Consider the following 16,913-nt stretch of genomic DNA (forward strand, 5'->3'; position numbering starts at 1 on the left):
CCTCAGCACTTCACCCAAATGGCAAGAGAGCCCTTACTTATCAGCAATGTTTGCAACTGGGTTTAAAGTCTGACAAAAGAAAGCAAATAGGAGAAAAACTCTCCTTTATCCGGCTGCAGCTCTGGAGCAGGGGATTTGGGCCTGGAAGGTGCTGCTGCCCAGCTGTAATTCCATGGATAGGTCAGGGGTGCCCAACACCAGGATCACCCACACTTGCCCACCCAGGAGGGTCTGTGCTGCTGGGGGGGTCACAGGGCCTCAGAGCCCACCCAGTCCCTTCCCAGGGTGGACACAGGGAGAAGCATCCAGAACACGATGCCATAATCAGCATTGCTTTACCCACAGAGATCTCTCCTCCCCTTCCCTCCGCTGGCATGGGTGAAGCTGCAGGAACTTCTTGATCTGCTCCCAGGGGTGGCTGGGCCATTTCATGCCTTTCCTGCCTTAAACTTAGAAGGGAGAGAAAGGCCCTCTGGTCAGCCAGATGGGTTATTTCTGTGACATTGGGTTCTTCCATTAGAAAAAAAACCCCAAGTTTTTGCTTCCCTGTCCCCACAGCCATCACGTGGCAAAGTGTTCTCTTTGGACACATCCAAAATAAGGCAGATGAGATTCGCTTTGCAAGTAGAGATAAAAACTTCATGAAAGCAAAACCTCCAAAGGAGGAGAAACTCCCAAAGAGAAACATGAAAACCCCCAAATGGCTTCAGCTACAGCAGGGAAACACCTGGGTGGTTACAGGATATTTTCCCAGGGAAAAGGGACTGGCTTGTACTGAAGCAGCAGAGATTTGTGTGAGAAATAGTGAGAAACCCTTGGAGAGCCAGAGATGCTCCAGAGGACTCTGGGAAGCCAGAACACCCAGCAGTGTTACACCAAATCCCCCGTGCAAACCCAGCTGGAGTCACTGCAGGAACGGGAACAGCTGCCAAATGAGAGCCTGGAGAGCTGCACGTTTCCTGGGGGGGCCAGGGGAGCTCTGCAGCCCCAGGGACTGAGGAGGAGGGTGCTGGAGGAAGTCAGGCTGAGCTCCTGCACGTGCGGAGGCTCCCAGAGGGGCTGGAAAGCACAAACAACACCATGAAACAACAAAGGGCTCTCTGTGGGCACCCCAGGACCCCACAGCATGATCCAACAGGGAGCAACGAGAGACATCAAGGGCATCCCTGCAGGGCGAGCCAGCAAGGGTGTCCCAATCCACGGGCACAGGAGTTAGTGAGAGTGATGCTCCCCAGAGCAGGGATGGCCACAGCTCTGCCCAGCCGCCACCTGCTCCTGCCACAGGGGCTGGGCAGCTGGAAAACTCCCTGAACCTCAGTCTTCTAGGAGAGGAGAGCGGGTCTCCGGAGGTGCCTGGTGGATCTGGACAGCTCTGGAGCTTCTTGTGGATTATTTACCCAGCTCCACACGCTGCCAACCGAAATAAATCAATTCAGCTTTTGCTTCCATTTTAGGAAAATAAATCCTCTGGGACAGGCTGGGAGCTGGTGCCCTGCTGGGAGCCACGTGCTCCCCATCCCAGCCCTGGTGGGATGTAAATGGGACTCAGAACCCCTTGGCCCCACTACCCCGTGTCCCTGCCTTGCAGGGGGCAGATGCTGCTCCACAGCTTCCTTGGCAGCTTGGGACAGACAGCAGGACACAGCCAGGAGGTTACTGAGCCTCCTGCCACCGAGCTGCCTTGGGAGCTCTCCCAGGCCTTGGGTGACCTTGTCCTTATCTTCTCACGTCCTTCAGCCCCTCACAGCAGCCAGCTGGAGCAGCAGGTCCTCCCAGGCCAGTTTCCCATGATGCAGCCCCTTATCTCCTGGTGCTGAGCCCTCCCTATCAGCCCATTCCAGCTCTGTGTTGGCAGCACTGGGAATCACCCACTTGTGCTGCAGGAGGGATCAACGAAAATTTTTCCCCAAACAAAAAAGCTTCATGGACCACCCACAGTTCCCTCCAGCTGCCCAGGAGAGCTCTGCTGGGATTCAGAGGTGAGCTTGCAAGCTCATGGTCCTTGAGATGCATCAGGAGCTGCTGGATTTCCACCTCAGCCCCAACCCTAGAATCCCTCTCCTGGAACAGGCACACTCCTTTCTCCTGCCCCATCAGTGCCAAATACAAATCGCCCAGCATTCAACTACTTAATCCCACAAGCTCTTTCAGATGTGGTTGTGTGTTTGATCAGAACTGGCTTCTTAGAAAGAAAAAATTAAAATCTTCCAAGCACCTGCTCCTGTCTCCTCCCCATCCAGGATGCTGTGTTGGCAGCATCAGTGTTGCTCCAAGAGCAGCATGTGAAAGGCCAGATTAGGATGGTTCCTCTATCTCCTTCAGCAGTGAAAATCATTTAGTCTTGGATGATGTGGATATTGGCTGCTCCAGGAGAAAAAAAGGAGCAGTGTCCTCCTGGAATAATTGGGACAGGGCTGGCAGAGAGGTGCTGCTGTGGCTGGGGTGCCCTGTGCAGGACAAACACAACCCTGCCCTTTCTCCTTTGTGTGAGAGAGGTCCCAAAATGCACAGCCAGGATCTCAGTCCCTCCTGGGTTCCCTCAGGCAGCCCCAGGGTCAAACCCACAGGATGCCCACCCCTCCCCTCCTGGTGGATGCTCCCCTCAGTCACAGCCTGCACCAGGTCTGTCCCTTAGAGCTGGCATTAAGCCATGAACCACGATGTGTTCTGACACCCCCTGATGGGCTGTAATTGCCCCAAACCCACAGATGTGATGTCACTGCTCTGTCTTATGGGGCTGGAGGCTCCAAACCAACGTCTCACACACGAGGGGGGTGAGCAAACTGCTCCCAGTCCCCACCAGCCCCAGCTCTGCTCACCCTGGAATCCCAGAAACACACAGATCCCACCCCCTCTCCTCAGACACGAGGGAGAGGCTGGTGCAGAAGTGCCCCAGTGCTTCCAATCTGATTTTTGCACTTGCAGAAACACCAGTAGGGATTACTTGTTTAAAACCTCCCTTGCAGGGATAATCAGATCATACTTGAAAAGAGCCTCCAGATCTCCAGTTACAATTATTTCATTAGGATGTGATACTCCTGACCATCCAAGAGCTTGGGAAGCTGCTGTCTGCACAGGTCCAAGCACGCTGCCCATGGAAGAGGTCCTTAGTGCTAATTGCCAATGCCAACCCCAGCCATTAGGAAATTATTGCTAATGCAGCTTACAACAGCTTTTATAAGACTCTATTAAGGAATTCATCAGAAAGCAGAACCAAATAAAGCAAAAAGCTATTAAAGAAAAAATAAAACTCACCCCAAACTGCAAGATCAGCAGGAACAAGAGCTGGAGCGCAGCAGCCCCAAAGCTGAGCCTGGAGCTCCCTTTGTCCCAGCACTGGTGTTGCACCAGCCTGGGGCCCTCCCCAAATAACCCGGGATGAGAGAGTGACTCAACTGTGGCTCATTACCCCCTGGCAGCTCCCTATGGAGTCACAGCTGGTCCCCTGCTCCTGCAGCCCTGCTTGGGGAACCATCCTGTGCCAGACATGTCCACTGGGGGACATCCAGGTGGGGTGCTGGGCCTGAGCGTGTCCCCAGGGGCCCCTGGGTTCCTTCTGTGAAAGGGGAAAAAAACTGAAGTTGGGCCTGGGGATATGTTTTCAAAAGCCTGATAAAAATAACTCTTTGAAGGGGTGAGGAAGAGGAAGGACAATTTGTGCTGGAGAGGTGTCACCCACAGGGCCTGACGGCTCCAAGTGGCACAAGGACACAGGGCTGGAGCTGTGACTCATGACTTTTTGGCGTTCCATCCCGGTGTCAGTATCACATTTCGAGGATTATATTTTATTCATAAAAATTGCTGTGCTCAGAGCCGTGCCTGGCAGAGCTGGAGTGGCTGAGCTTGGGGCTGGCTGTGCTCCGCACCATCGGGGGGTCCCAGCTCTGCAACAACTGCTGGAAGTTAACCCAGCAAATATAATCTGGAAAACTGGGTGAGAGTGCCCAGGTTCCCCTTCGTGACCTGGAATGTGGGTGCCTTGGTGGCACGCAGGTGCTGGGCCAGGGTTTACAGCACGTGGTGGGTGTTGTTGGTAACCACATCCCAAATGAGCCAGAGTGGAACACGTGAGGCTGTATTTTTAACTCTGAGCTCCTGGTGACATGGAAAACTGGGTGCCTGGCTCCAGGTGCTGCACAGATCGATGGAAAATTTCCTGCCACCCACCCACAGCTTGGCTTTGCTAACCCCAGGCACTGCAGTGGGTTAGCAAAAGGTGCTTTGCCCCCCAGGAATGGTTTCAAGGCTGTGCCCAGAACGCAGCAGAAACCCTTCGCCATTCCACTGGGAAGTGCTTCTCCATGGAGCTGCAGGTGGGGAGCTGGCATGGTGAGATGGAAATGGGGATGGGGCAAACCCAACTTTTCCAACTCACAGCTGGGTTTAGCATCCCCAAGCAGGAAGAATATTTTCAACTCCCTGAGGGGCTAAGGATGCGATGAGCCCACAGTCCTTGCCAGGCCTGATGCCTTCCTAGCACAGTGTTAGCTGAGACTTGGAAATCCACCATCAGTGCAGGCATCCCTACACATCTCTCTTGTCCTTGCCTTCATGGGGATGACCTGTGCCAAGCTGTGAGGTGGTGCAAGGTGACATTCCCCTCCTCCCCACCACCCTCCCCCAGCCCTGTGCCCATCCCACTGGCGCAGCCGAGACAAGCAGAGGCTAAGAACATCAACTGGGTTTTATTCCTCAGGTCTGATAAGTAAAAGCACAAATTCTCTTTGGAAATAAGGAAAAAAAAAAACCAAAACCAACACCAAAACCCCAAACCAACATTCAAAGCACGCGGACCATTTCTCAGGATGGAGGCCACGCCATCGAGCTCCACTGCTGGATGCGTGTCCTTCGCAGAGGTGTAGTTTAAAAAAAAAAAAAAAAACAACAAAAAAAAACCCAACTCATGGAGGAGGAAAAGACACAGACCTACGGGTTTCCACGTCAATTTTAAAGAAAAAAACAAAAACAAAAACAGGCCCTTTTTTGCTATTGTTATAAATATCCCATCCGAGCGACTCGGAACAAACAATGACCATAAGGAGGAACATCCTTTCTGCTTGGCCCCGTGGGCACAAAAAAAATCTCTACCGGCACCTCAGAGCGCTAGAAGCCCTCAGGGACGGTGGCCTGGCACCCGGTGTGTGCCCCGGCTCTCCGCTGGGGGGGCGGGTGCTGCCATCCCTGCGAGCGGCACCCGTCACCCTTGCCGGAGGCTGTCAGGACGCCGCGCCGCAGGGGACCGGAGGACAGGGGAAGGGGACAAGGGACAGGGGTGCCGGGGCGCGGGAGGGCCGCGGGTGGCTGCTCAGGTGCAGGTGGCCTCCTGGCTCTCGACGGGGATCTCGCTGCCGCTGCCGCCCTCGCCGTACTGCTGGTAGGGGGGGATCTGGGGCGCCTCGATGATCAGCAGCCCCTCCGGGGACAAGGAGGCGAACACCGTGATGGGATCCACCTCGTAGGGCAGCCTGCAGGGTGGGGCAGGAAAGACGGCACGGGTTGGGATTGGGTTAGGATGCTGCATCCCCGCTGGATCCCAACCCTTGGACCGCCAGCACGCGGGGAACCAGCGGTGCCGGGGCAGCAGCGCCGGCGCCCCGGCAAAGCCTCTGTTATTACTGGAAAGCCCGGGAATGTGCGGGGGATATTTCGAGCGGGCTCCTGGCCGGCCTGGCCCCCGTGGGAGCTCTGTTTAATCTCCCCGGCAGATGTGTTTGACGGGATGTCAGAGCCGCTTGTGCGGCGCGGAGCGGGAGCAAATCCCGGCCGTGCCGCACCCACGTCAGCCGCGAGCCTTGCCCCTAAAAGGAGCCCGAGCGCCGAGCGGCAGCGAGCGCGGGGCTCGCCGCAGCTTTCCCGTGGGAGTTCGGGATGCACAGGGCTCCTTCAGGGCGGAAAAGCAAAGCTGAGCTGCTGCCAGCCGAGGAAACCCTTCCCATGCCCTGGGCTTTGATGCTTTTCCCTGTTAACCGTGCGAGCCCCGCGGGTGGGACCTGCCCCCCACATCGGTCGGGGCTCGCCGGCCTCTGGGCTCGCCTTTGCGGTTGTTGTTGCCAAAGTGAGGCATGGGTGAGTCAACGCGATAGCGATCTCCCTGACATCATGGAGATGCGGGGATAGCAGGGATGTGCTCCGGGGCTGGCGGTGGGGCCAGCCCGCCGTGCGCTGCTGCTCCCCGGGGGCCGCCTCCTCCCCGCATCCCTCCTGCTCCCCGGGCGCGCAGGAGACTGACAGAGCGCCTCCAAAAAGGCCTCCTCCTCCTTTCCTTCCCTTGGGAAATGCCTCTGTGGCCCGGCCCAGCCAGGCACGTGCTGCAGAAAGACAGATTTTGGGGTGGAAAGAGTCTCTACATGTGTGAGCTGGGGCGCGGGGACTGGGAAAGCTCAGCCAGGTCGACCGGTACCTACTGGATTTTCTTGGTGAAGTTCTTGGAGACGATCCCTCCTTCCACCTGCTGCTCCTCGTGTTTGCCTGCAGGGAAGGCCAACACCCCACATCAGCACCTTACCAGGAGAGTATTTTTTCCCCAACAAACAACAACAACTACACCCAACAGAAAGTTTTCTGAGCAGCTGTTTCCACGCCCCAGTGCAAACTCTTTCTCTGGGGAGAGCTCAGGAAGCCTCTCCATGTGGGGAATGAGATGCTGGACATAGCACAGCCACATTTCCAGTGGAAAACTGGGGTCTCACAGGGTGCCAAGAGCTGGGGCTTAAAAAAATAAATAATAAAACCTTTGTAGGTGGCATCATCCCCCTTGGCCCCACTGCCCCAGATGGGCTCCTTTCCACCACTCTGTCAGGCTGGGGGTCCCTGTACCTGGAGCATCAGCCAGAGGACCCCCCTGAGTTGTGCCCTTCCCCCTGTGCTGCAGTGAGCTCCAAATAAACACCCTGAGCTGTGTTAGGTGGCAGCCCCCAGCCCTCCCTGGTGATCCCAGCCCAGAGGACCCAGGGACAATGGGGAATGTCAGTGCCAGGCTGATCGGACACTGAGGGTAGTCGTAGGCACCCCAAAAGTGCTGGACTCCACATCCACCCTTCCCTCCATTAACTGACTTTTCAGGGACGTGTTTCTGGCCGACTCAGAGCCGAGCCGGGCTGGGCTGGGGGCTGTGAGCAGCTGCTCCCTTCTTCCCAGCCTCTCCCTCGGCCCCTTTAAAGGGAATCTCCCTCCGTGCCGACCTCACCCTGGCTATAATTAACCGAGCAGAGCTGGGGCCCCTCTTGGCCGCTCGCTGCAGGGTGCTGCCAGCCAGGGCAGAATGCAGGGAGATTTACCCCAAAGGACACGTGTCCTTTCTTCTTTTGGCAGCAAACCACCGTGGCTTGTGATCCAGACCCCCCCCCCGTGACACCCAAACTGCCTCTGGAGATGCCCCAAAGCCCTGCTGCAGCCCTCCCCTGCTCCCAAGCACGGGGCTACTGCCGCCGCCGCCTTAAAATAAAGGCTCTTTTGGCATTTTGCAGCAATTCCTTGAGCTGGCAGTGCCACCTCCCCGGTGCCTTGGCTCTCACCTGACACCTCGACGTAGCCATCCTTGGTTTTGACCGTCAGCTCCTCGGGTTTGAAGCTGTGCACGTTGACACACACCTTCCAGGGCTCGCGGGGGAAGGGCGCGGGGCTGCGGCTCTCGGGGTACCCCCCGAAGTGGGTGCCGTAGGCGGGGGCCATGGGGGGCGTGCGGCTCAGGCCGGTGCGCAGGGGGCCCGGCCAGGTGGTGGTGAGCCGGGGCCGAGCCCAGTCGGGCCAGTCCGCCGTCAGATCCCCGGGGAAGGGCGACAAGCCGAAGTCATCGTCCAGCAGACGCGAGGTCAGGCCGGGCTCCCGGAAAGGGTCGCGGAGGCTGCGCCTGCCGGGATAATGGCAGGAGAAGGGCATCTGGCTATCGGCCATGGCTTCCTTCGGAGGGGTCTGAGAGTGTCCCCGGGGCTCTCCAACGGAGCCTCAGCCTCTGTGTGGCTGCTCCTGGCTGCAAACTTCCCCCGGGAGCCTGTCCCGGAGGAGACGCATCCACCCCGGGTGGGACGTGGGAGCGCGGGGACGGTCCCTCCTTCCCGGCACCAGGTGAAGGACGATGAGAAAATCAATTCAGGCTGAATCACCGGGAGCTGGAGGAGCGCAGGAAGGACGGAGGGAGCTCTCTGGCCGCGAGAAAACGCTTCCTGTCTGGCTGCGATCCCAGGACTGGGGAGGGGAATATAAAACTTCTTGTCAGGAGAGAGAGAGAAAAAAAATTAATAAAACCAAATATCCTGAGATTAAAAAGCTTCTCTCTCACTTCTCACTCTCCAGCACTTTATGTGCAACTTTCCCTGCTGCTCCTGGGTGAGAGCTGCAATAAATGCCCCAGCCTGGAGCCCAGAAACTTCTCTAACCTTCCAGCCGTTGGGCGAGTACTATTTATATGGATTTCAGAGGAGGGGGGTGTGTGTTTTTGCAAGTCCTGCCCTGCCCTGTCAGCCGAGTATTTTGGAGAGGATGAAACAGCCGTGGAGAATTTGGGCAGTGGCAGCTGACCTCTCCTGCTGGCCCGAGGATCCCGCCTGCCACGGGGCCACGGCGCTTCTTCGGCAGCTGCCCTAGTCCCTGCCGCCCCCTCCTGCTGTTCTGCCCGCCCAAAATAGCCCCCAAGCTCACTCAGGGCCGGCTGCTTTCACCCCGGTGTCACCTGTTAAAAATACCGTGGTGGGGCTGACCAGGCTGCTCCCCTCACTGTAAAGCCACGTGTCCCCACGGCACCGAGTCCCACTGTACCGGGAAATGGGTCAGCGCCGGCACCCCCAGCGCCGTGGGACCCCAGGGGTGGCTGTTTGGGGCGTGTGGGGCAGGGGGACAGGATGACCCTCTCCAGCACCGCTGCTTTGGCCATCTGCACTAGCTGGGCCCGGAGAAACATCCCCTAACTGCAGGGAGGAGACGGACCCCGGGCAGCAGGCAGAGCGCTGACGGCGCTGCTCAGCACCTCTGTCTCCTCCTCCTCCTCCTCCTCCTCCTCGCCCCACCGCATGCCCCGGCCCTGCCGCAATCGCGGTGCGGGCAGGGCGAGGCGTTAATCACAGCCGCGGCCGGGCTAATAATGACAGGGCAGCGGCGGGAGCGGGCTGCGCGCTGTGGGAAGGGGCGCGGCAGCAGCACCGGAGGGGGAGCTCCCAGCCGGCATCCGCCCCGGAGACACGGCCCCGAGCCCGGCCACAGGCGGGGGTACGGCCGGCACTGACGGGTTCCCCATGAAGGCGATCCAGGCTCCGGTGGGGCGTGCTGGAGGATGGGATGTCATCAGTGAGGGTCACGCTGGCTACGGAACCATTTCCTCATGCCGCATCCTGGCTCTGCATCATGCTCCTTCTCTCCAGCAACTGCAATTTTTCTAATGGATTCTATGGGAGTAATTGCAGCAGGAAGGCTTTAATGCAGTACAGGCCACTCAGGGGTGCAGCCGCTGGTCACTCCATGGCATTAATCACGGCAGCATCGCTGGGGGCAGGGAGCTACCTCTCCTAGGCTAGGACAGGGCTGCCCCCGTGCATGGAGACACCTGGGCATCACAGAGGTCTCCCTGGGCTCCGAAAGGATGCCGGGAGGTGCCTGGGGACGTCCCAGGTGCCAGCTGAGCACTCCTGGTGCGAGGAGGCAGCTGCTGGTGGAGGGACTGAGCATCCCCCTCCATTCCCTTGTCCTGCCCGGCTGCCTCTGCCTGGCTGGGGCCTCCTGGTGCCCGTGGGTGACAGTACGGGGACAGTCCTGGGGGTCACTGCCACACACAGCCTGAGCTCAGCTGGGCACACCTCAGCTTGGCTGGGGAGCAGGGTCTGCATCCCCTTGGGCAAACACCAGCACACGCGGTGAGAGGGACAAGCCCCGGCGTGGTTTCAAGCAGTCCCACGATCCTACCGTGTTTCCAGGAGCCCCATAACATCCCCCATCCCACGTTTCCCACATAGCTGCGGGCCATCCTCCCTCCCCGGCCAGGAATTCTTTCTGTCGCCTTGTTCATCCCGATTAGTCACACGTCCCCTCCTCCCTCCTGCTCTCACCCTCTCTGGGCCATCCCAATTTAGCTCCTGTTGTCATTCCAATCCTCCCGGCTGCCTCCCACCACCGACTCACCCCACGACATCAGCTCTGGGAAGCATGAAGTGCCCTTGCAGCCCCCTTTCTCCTCTGAGTCACCTGGGGATGCTGCCCCGTGGTCCCCATGATCCCTCTGTGCCACGTCCAGACCTTTCCTGGGTGCCCATCTGAGCCCTGTGAAGAAGCATGGGGACATGGCCCAGTGCTGCTGCTCCCCTGGGGGCTTCCAGGGTGCTGCAGAGTCCACACTGCCCCTGCCTCCTGCCGAGGTGACCATGGCAGGGCCCTGTGGCATGGGAACTCTGTGCAGGGCTTGGAGCAAGGGCTGTGCAGGAAGGGAAGGGCACAGCCCCGAGGAGAGCACTGGTGAGCCCGGTGTGACCTCCAGGGAGAGATGGGCGCATTTCTGGCTTGGATTCCCAGTGCCTGGAGAGGGTGGGGGGATCCAAAGGGCCTGGCAAAGGGCAGCAGGAGCCTGGCCCAGCAGGGAAAGGAGAACTGTCAGAAATACTAGCCCACAACTGTTTTTGCTTCAGTCAGTGCCCTGAGGAGCCAGTCCTGGGCAGCTGGAGTGGAGGCACATGCCCTTCCCTGCGGAGCAGCTGAAACAACCCGAAATATCCCACCGCACGCACTCGTATCCAAAAGGAACATGATGCAAAGGAAATACTGTCCGAACCTTTATTGGAACCTTTTTCTAACCAGGCTAACAACTCAAACACCCAGGAAGACAAAAGGATACAGAACACATGTGGATGGAGAGCAAGGGGAGCTTTACAATGGACTCAAACGAACAGATGCACCGGTGTCGTTGGGGGTGGAAACAGAAATACCGTTTCCCTCGCGGCTTTTCTCACGTCTTGGCTTTTGTTCTAAATCTTCTTCTCATTCCCCGGGTTTCAAAGGTGGAGAGCTGCCCTGGGCTGGTGAGAGTGCTGTTCTCTAGGCAATAGTCCAAAAGCTGGGGTGCTTGACCATGACATTGTTGCTTTGGAGACCCTCCCAGTCATGTGCAAACTGCCAGGTAGCAGCAAAATCAGGAGAATTATTTATTCTCTGGTGAAGAGGTAACAAAACCCCACTGGGCACTGAAGGGCAAAGTCTTCCCTTAGACACCTGAACCTGCCTTTTTCTCAAGCCACTACCCCGAGAGCCCTGAGGCTGAGCACCCAGCAGCTCCTGGCCAGCTCTGTGGGAACAGCCCAGCAATGGGCACTCTCCTGCTAAGGCTGGAGCCGTGTCCACAGTCCAGCAGCACAGGCAGCTCTGCCCAAGGAGCACAAACACCTCCCACCCCAGCGAGCAGAGCAGCGGCTGCAGCGTTGGTGGAGTGACACTGGGGCAGCGTGGGATTTTTAGCACATCTTATGCTCTTCTCAAAGCTGGGGGAGGATGCCTGCAGCAAGCTCTGCTCATGTTGGAGACAACGGGGGAGGCCTCCTGAGTCCTGCCCTGGCTACTGAGCTCACATCAGGGCAAAGCTACTGGCACAAAGTTTGGGGAAAGGGGCAAAGCAGGACATGGCACGAGGGTCTCAGGATGGGGCAGGGTGGACATCCTCGCTTCCTGATGGAGACCATGGCCAGTCACTTCCATCCCATCCCTTTCCTCATCACTGATGCAAAAGCTGACAGATTTCCCTGTCCCCCAGAGTGAAGAAGGGACCAGCAGTGGGAGATCAGAGAACTCCAGGGATTATTTTTTTTTTTGGTGATTGCAGCCCTATGCCATGTGGCAGAGAAAGAGAAGCAGGGTTATTCCTCCACCAGAGCTCGCCTGTCACCTCTGAATTCCCCACACCTTTCCAGGGGGATGTGATTTGTCAACAGAAGTTGGTTCAAGGAGATGAAGAGGTTTCCCCTGCCTTGCCAATCTCCATCACAATGAGGTTCCTCTCTAAATACTGGTGGTGAGGTCCAAATGAGCCAAATTTGCCTTCCTCTCTCCAGCATATCTGGCAACACTTCAAAGGCTCCTGCCTTCATGGACCCAACAGCACAACCCAAATAGCTTTTTTTAAAGTAATGCTCAATAAATAGAAGAAATAAATATTAAATAGAGGCCAAGTCCTCTCAGCCTGTTCAATATATATACAATGCATAGCAAAATAACAGTGATTGGCTGTTGCAGACAAGTTTGGTACAAATTCAGTCCCCAAAACAACAAGAACACTGAGAAGAATTGCAGTCAACATAAAGCAAAGCTCAGCTGAGTGCTGCACCCAATGAAGAAAGAACAGAACAGTGCTTTGAAACATCCCTCATCTTTGCTTCCCAGCAAACCTGCAGAAATGGTGTTGGATTTTCTGGAGCCTGGGGTTGGGAGAGGTGGGACAAGCCTCCCTCAGGGGGCAAACCCAGAACCAAGGCAGGTCCAGTGAATGGGGGGAGTTGATGGTTTGAGGGTCAAGGAGACATTTGGGAGTGAGTGCTGTGACATGTGCTCTGCCAGGGAAAGGCAGCAGGGATGCTTGTGGGATGATTCAAAATCATGGGTGGGAAAGAGCCTTTGAGTGTGAGACAAGGCTTCCTAAAAACAGCCAAGATATTATCCTGATGTTGTGACCAACCCTGAACACCCCTTGTGTGTCTGACCACAGCAGTGATTCACCAACACCAAAATGACCAAGCTGCCTTTCCACCAGGTGAACCTGCTCTTTGCAGCTAACTGAGATGTTGGATGCAGAGCAAAAATCCATAAAAGCAGTGAATGAGAGAAACAACATTAAAAAATAATAATTAAAAAGCACTGGCAAAAGGCACAGAGACAGAAAAACTCACAGCTTCACGCAAACCCACAGAAACTCCATCTGTCCACTAACAGGAAGGGTGTACTAAAGCTTGTACTAAAAATAAGTTAAAAAATAAATAACACCGAGGGAAACTCACATGTATATCCACATGTGCACACACACACATACACACACAGCCTTGGTCAGGTCCGTCACCGGAGGCTGGATTTTGCAAGGACCTTCCTCAGGGATCGCTCTCTCACAGTCTCATCTCTCTTGTTTTCCCATGGGTGGGTCAGTGCGCAGGGATAAACACGGCAGGGGAGTCCTGGCGACGGCCGATCCTCCCCGGGAAAGCGGCGGTGGCTGCGCGGAGCAGGCGGGTTTCGGGTTGAGCGCCGGCGGCGGAGCCAAGGCAAACAGCGCGGGGCCAGCTGGCACCCGGCCGGCGCGCGCGCAGGCGACGCTTCCCTGGTGGCACTGCCAGCACCTCGGCCGGCCAGCAGACCCTCGCCACCACCTCCGACACGTCCTAGACCCGTTTCTGTGGTCACACCCGTCACATTCCTGCGCAAATCTGATGAGAAACCCGAGATTCCGACATGAAAACACGCAGCTCTGCCCTGCGTCCCTTTGTCCATCCCGAGCTCTCCGCCCTGCTCCGGAGAGCGCAGAGGGACACGGTGGCAGCAGGAGTGACTGTCACTCCTCCGGCCAGCTCACTGACAGGGGCCAGAGCTGTAAACCTTTACACGAGACCGGCGGCATGGACACATTTGAACAAACAAACAGATCCAAAAATAACTTAACGTTAGAAAAAAAAAATAGAATGAATAAATAAATACTGGTCCATTCTGACATACAATTAAAAATAGAATAATAATAATAATAATAATAATTAAATAAATAAATATTTTAAAGAGGTTTACTCCAATGCAAGTCTGCTTGGGAAACCCCAGGAGTGTTTAGCTGCCACAGACTGTACAGGCAGAGGCAGTCCTTGATGTAGGGATCAGCTGGACGGGTGCAGGAGCTGCCATCAGCCCCACACAACCCTCAGGGTCATCTCCTGACCCACAGAGGGTGGATGCTGCTAAGCCTGGTGTGGTGCTTCCATCATCTGTCCCCAGCCACGAGGACTCCAGTCAGTGTGAGTTTGGTATTTACACCAGTTGCACAAAACCCCTCTTCTTTCCTTTCCTCGTTTTGGATCTTCGGGCTAGCTGCTTCCTTGCTACAGCTCCGTGTGTGCGTTACGGGGTGCCGAGGGGCAGGAGGCTGCTCATGAAGCACTGGTAGAGCTGGGGAGGTCTGGGTTCCCATCGCTGCCTTTGGATCTTCCCAGGGAGCAGAAGGATGGGGCATTTCAGCATCAAACTGGGAGAGACTCTTTGGGGAAGAAGCGTGAGGTTTTCAGCCCTTTTGAGAGGGAGTCTGCTGCAGAAGGTGGCCAAGGGGCTGCTGTTGGGGCCAGCACAGGAGGGAAGGCAGTGGCATCCTGTCTTTGATCCTTCAACCACAGCCCTGGAGCATTTACTCAGCCCTACCAGGAGCACTTCTCTCTGTGTCCTAGAAAGGGTCTTTCCAGAAGATGGACACATCCCCACTAAGCCACCAGCCACACCAGTACCCAGCTCTCTGTCTCAGCCCCCTCATCCTCACATTGCCTGCAGCAAGCAAGGCAGGGGATGAGGGTCTGGGAAAAAGGGGAGCTTTGGCCATTGAAGGCACAGGACAAAAAGCACAGCACCAGGAAAGATACTGGGAAAGAAGTCCCTGACATAAAACTTCCTCTTGTTCCACCCAGATGTAATCCCTGCCTGCGCTGCTGTACTTTCCACCAGATAACAGATTTATAGGGTTGCTGAGGCGATCATCCAGTTCCACCACAGCAGCTCGTGGCACTCAGCCGTCTTCCCCTTGCTGCTTTGTCCCTTTTCCAGCTGCCAGGGGCCTGTAGGTAATTCTGTAGATGGGGGGTGGGGGGCGGGTTGCATTCCTTTCTACCCTCTCTCCTCCTGCAGATGGTGGCTCCACTCAGCCCTTTTCTGCAACACTTAAACAACACACACCTCCTTGACTCATTAAGCCCAAACTCGTTAATAATCGTGCAGGATGGAAGGGGAGGGGATGGAAAAAGGGAGGGAGGGAAGTCTTAAGCCCAAATTAGCGTCTCTAAGCACCCAGGTGTTGTAAGAGAAATAAACTCCTCAGCACCAGCTCAGCCTGTGCTGGGAGAAGCCTTTGTTACCCGGCAAAACACAGTAATTGCACAGGCAGCTGGGCTGGCAGGGAGACAAAACCCCAGGGCCCAGGGCAGCCTGTGGCTCCCTGGAAAAACAGGCAATTAGTGGGGGGCCCTTCCTGTCCCCCTGCACTGCTCTGGCCTCCCAGTAACAAACTGGGACACCAGGGCATCCTGCTGCAGCCTGGCACCGGCCTGCAACTGTGCTGCTGATCCTGCCCCAGGGCAGCAGAGGGGCTCAAGGAGGAATGATTGCCTGGAATCCTGCCTGAAATTGCTGCGTGTTTGGAGGAAGGGGAATTGGGGCCCTCTGGCTCTTGCAATGCCCTTTTAACCCTGTGTGTTCTGACTGCACCCCACAACTGCTATCTCTGCACCTCCCTCTGGTCCCACCAGCAACACACTCCAAGGGCAATGCTCCCTGAAGACGAACCTAAACCCAAACTGTCTCAGGCTTCCTCCAGAAGGGAAGCCCTTGGCCCCAGTCTCCCACACGTGGCCTGGCCCTCAGAGCACAGCACAGCACCAGCTCCTCTCTGCCTTGTACTCCACCAGCCCCAGGTTCAGACCTCAGCAGGTAGTTTGCAAGCAGTTCAGTGCTGGGGGGATAAAACAACCCTGCAAAAGGTGCTGCTGCTGCCTGGTAGGAAAGGGCAGGAGAAAGAGCAAACAGCCTTTTTTTTCTTTTCCCCAGGAAGTATGTCAGAAAGGATTTCTAGCCTTCTATTTGTAGCAGGGACTGGCTGACTGGCAAAAAAAAATAAATATTTTCTCTGCAGAGTGGGCAGCAGCTCTGGAGGAGGGACCCAAAGGACCTGATATTTGCCTTGGTGGGGACAGCCATCCCCCCATCACTGAAGCTTTCCAGCAAACTCTTCTCCAGCTGGGTCTGTCTCTCCAACAGAAGTTAATTTGTTGGTCCCTGGTTTGTCAGAAGAGCGAGGAGCAGAATTCTTTCCTTTGGACCTGCTGGTAGTGCTTTGGAGAGCAGTAGCAATGGGGAGATGGGAGCATCGGGGAGGATGGAGCAGGTCTGTCGTGACAGATCCTCTATAAAGCACCGACCCTTCTTCCAGCCTGGCCGGGGGGAGCTGGGACTGAGCCGCCCACCCCACGCTGGGGCGGAGGGGCTGCACCAGGCGCTCCAGGGCTGTCACTCCGAACCGGGGAAGGGGCACCCGGCAGTGCCACCACGTCAGTATCGGGGATGATTGCTATCGATGGCCAGGTAGGTGGGAAGGAAGCGGAGAATGCCAGGAATGTGGCGATGACGCCGGCACCCGCTGTCAGCCAGCAGTGGCACTCCCTAACGACGCAGGCTGTCGGAGCTGGCTCCTGAGTCATAGCTCCTGCTCCTGCTCCTGCTGCGGCTGCTCCTGGGGCCCGAGCTCCGGCTGCTGCTCCAGCTTCGGCTCCGGCTGGTCCGGTAGCTGGAGTAGCTCCGGCTGCGGCTCGGGGAGCGGCTGAAGCTGCTGTACCAGGAGGAATAGCTGCCGGCGCTGCTGGACGAGGAGGGGCTGGGACGGTAGTAGGGGATGGGGCGTTTGCGGGCACTGTGGGGACACAGAGACGTGGGTTACCAGCAGCACAAGGACAGACTTACTGGCAAAATCTCCAAAAAGCACTGTCTACTCTGCACAACACTCCCAAAAATGTGACTGTGTTTGTTTAAAAGGAAAAAGAGATCAGGTAGCAGAGCGGCCTTGGGATTCAAACCACCCACCCCCACAGCCCTGGGTAATGTCCCAGCCACTCAGTCTGCCGGGCTCTACTTGATGTTGTCCCAAAGAGCCCTCTGCGTGAAGGTTAGAGTCAATAGTTGACTGTCTCCACTGTGGGACATCTACCACAGGGCAGGGTGAAATA

General features: G+C 56.6%; 2 protein-coding genes across 2 annotated transcripts in view; both read right to left on the bottom strand.

Moving 5' to 3' along the window:
• Positions 1 to 4,666: 4,666 nt before the first annotated feature.
• HSPB8 (heat shock protein family B (small) member 8) lies at positions 4,667 to 8,380 on the bottom strand. The gene is made up of 3 exons (XM_066199724.1): positions 7,515 to 8,380; positions 6,405 to 6,468; positions 4,667 to 5,465 (listed from the first exon to the last, which is right to left on the bottom strand). Exons 1-3 carry the CDS (start codon positions 7,891 to 7,893, stop codon positions 5,306 to 5,308), a joined length of 603 nt encoding a protein of 200 aa, XP_066055821.1. The 5' UTR covers positions 7,894 to 8,380; the 3' UTR covers positions 4,667 to 5,305.
• A 2,358-nt stretch (positions 8,381 to 10,738) lies between these two features.
• The window catches only part of SRRM4 (serine/arginine repetitive matrix 4), a 46,691-nt gene continuing 40,516 nt past the window's right edge, over positions 10,739 to 16,913 (bottom strand). Inside the window, exon 13 of the mRNA XM_066199711.1 lies at positions 10,739 to 16,600. Within this exon, the coding sequence (XP_066055808.1) occupies positions 16,354 to 16,600 (247 nt within the window). The 3' untranslated portion in view covers positions 10,739 to 16,353. The remainder of the gene's footprint in view (positions 16,601 to 16,913) is intronic.

This window comes from Chamaea fasciata, unplaced genomic scaffold, assembly GCF_029207755.1.
Source record: "Chamaea fasciata isolate MVZ Bird 193981 ecotype frontalis unplaced genomic scaffold, bChaFas1.0.hap1 SCAF_18, whole genome shotgun sequence".
Taxonomy (NCBI): domain Eukaryota; kingdom Metazoa; phylum Chordata; class Aves; order Passeriformes; family Sylviidae; genus Chamaea; species Chamaea fasciata.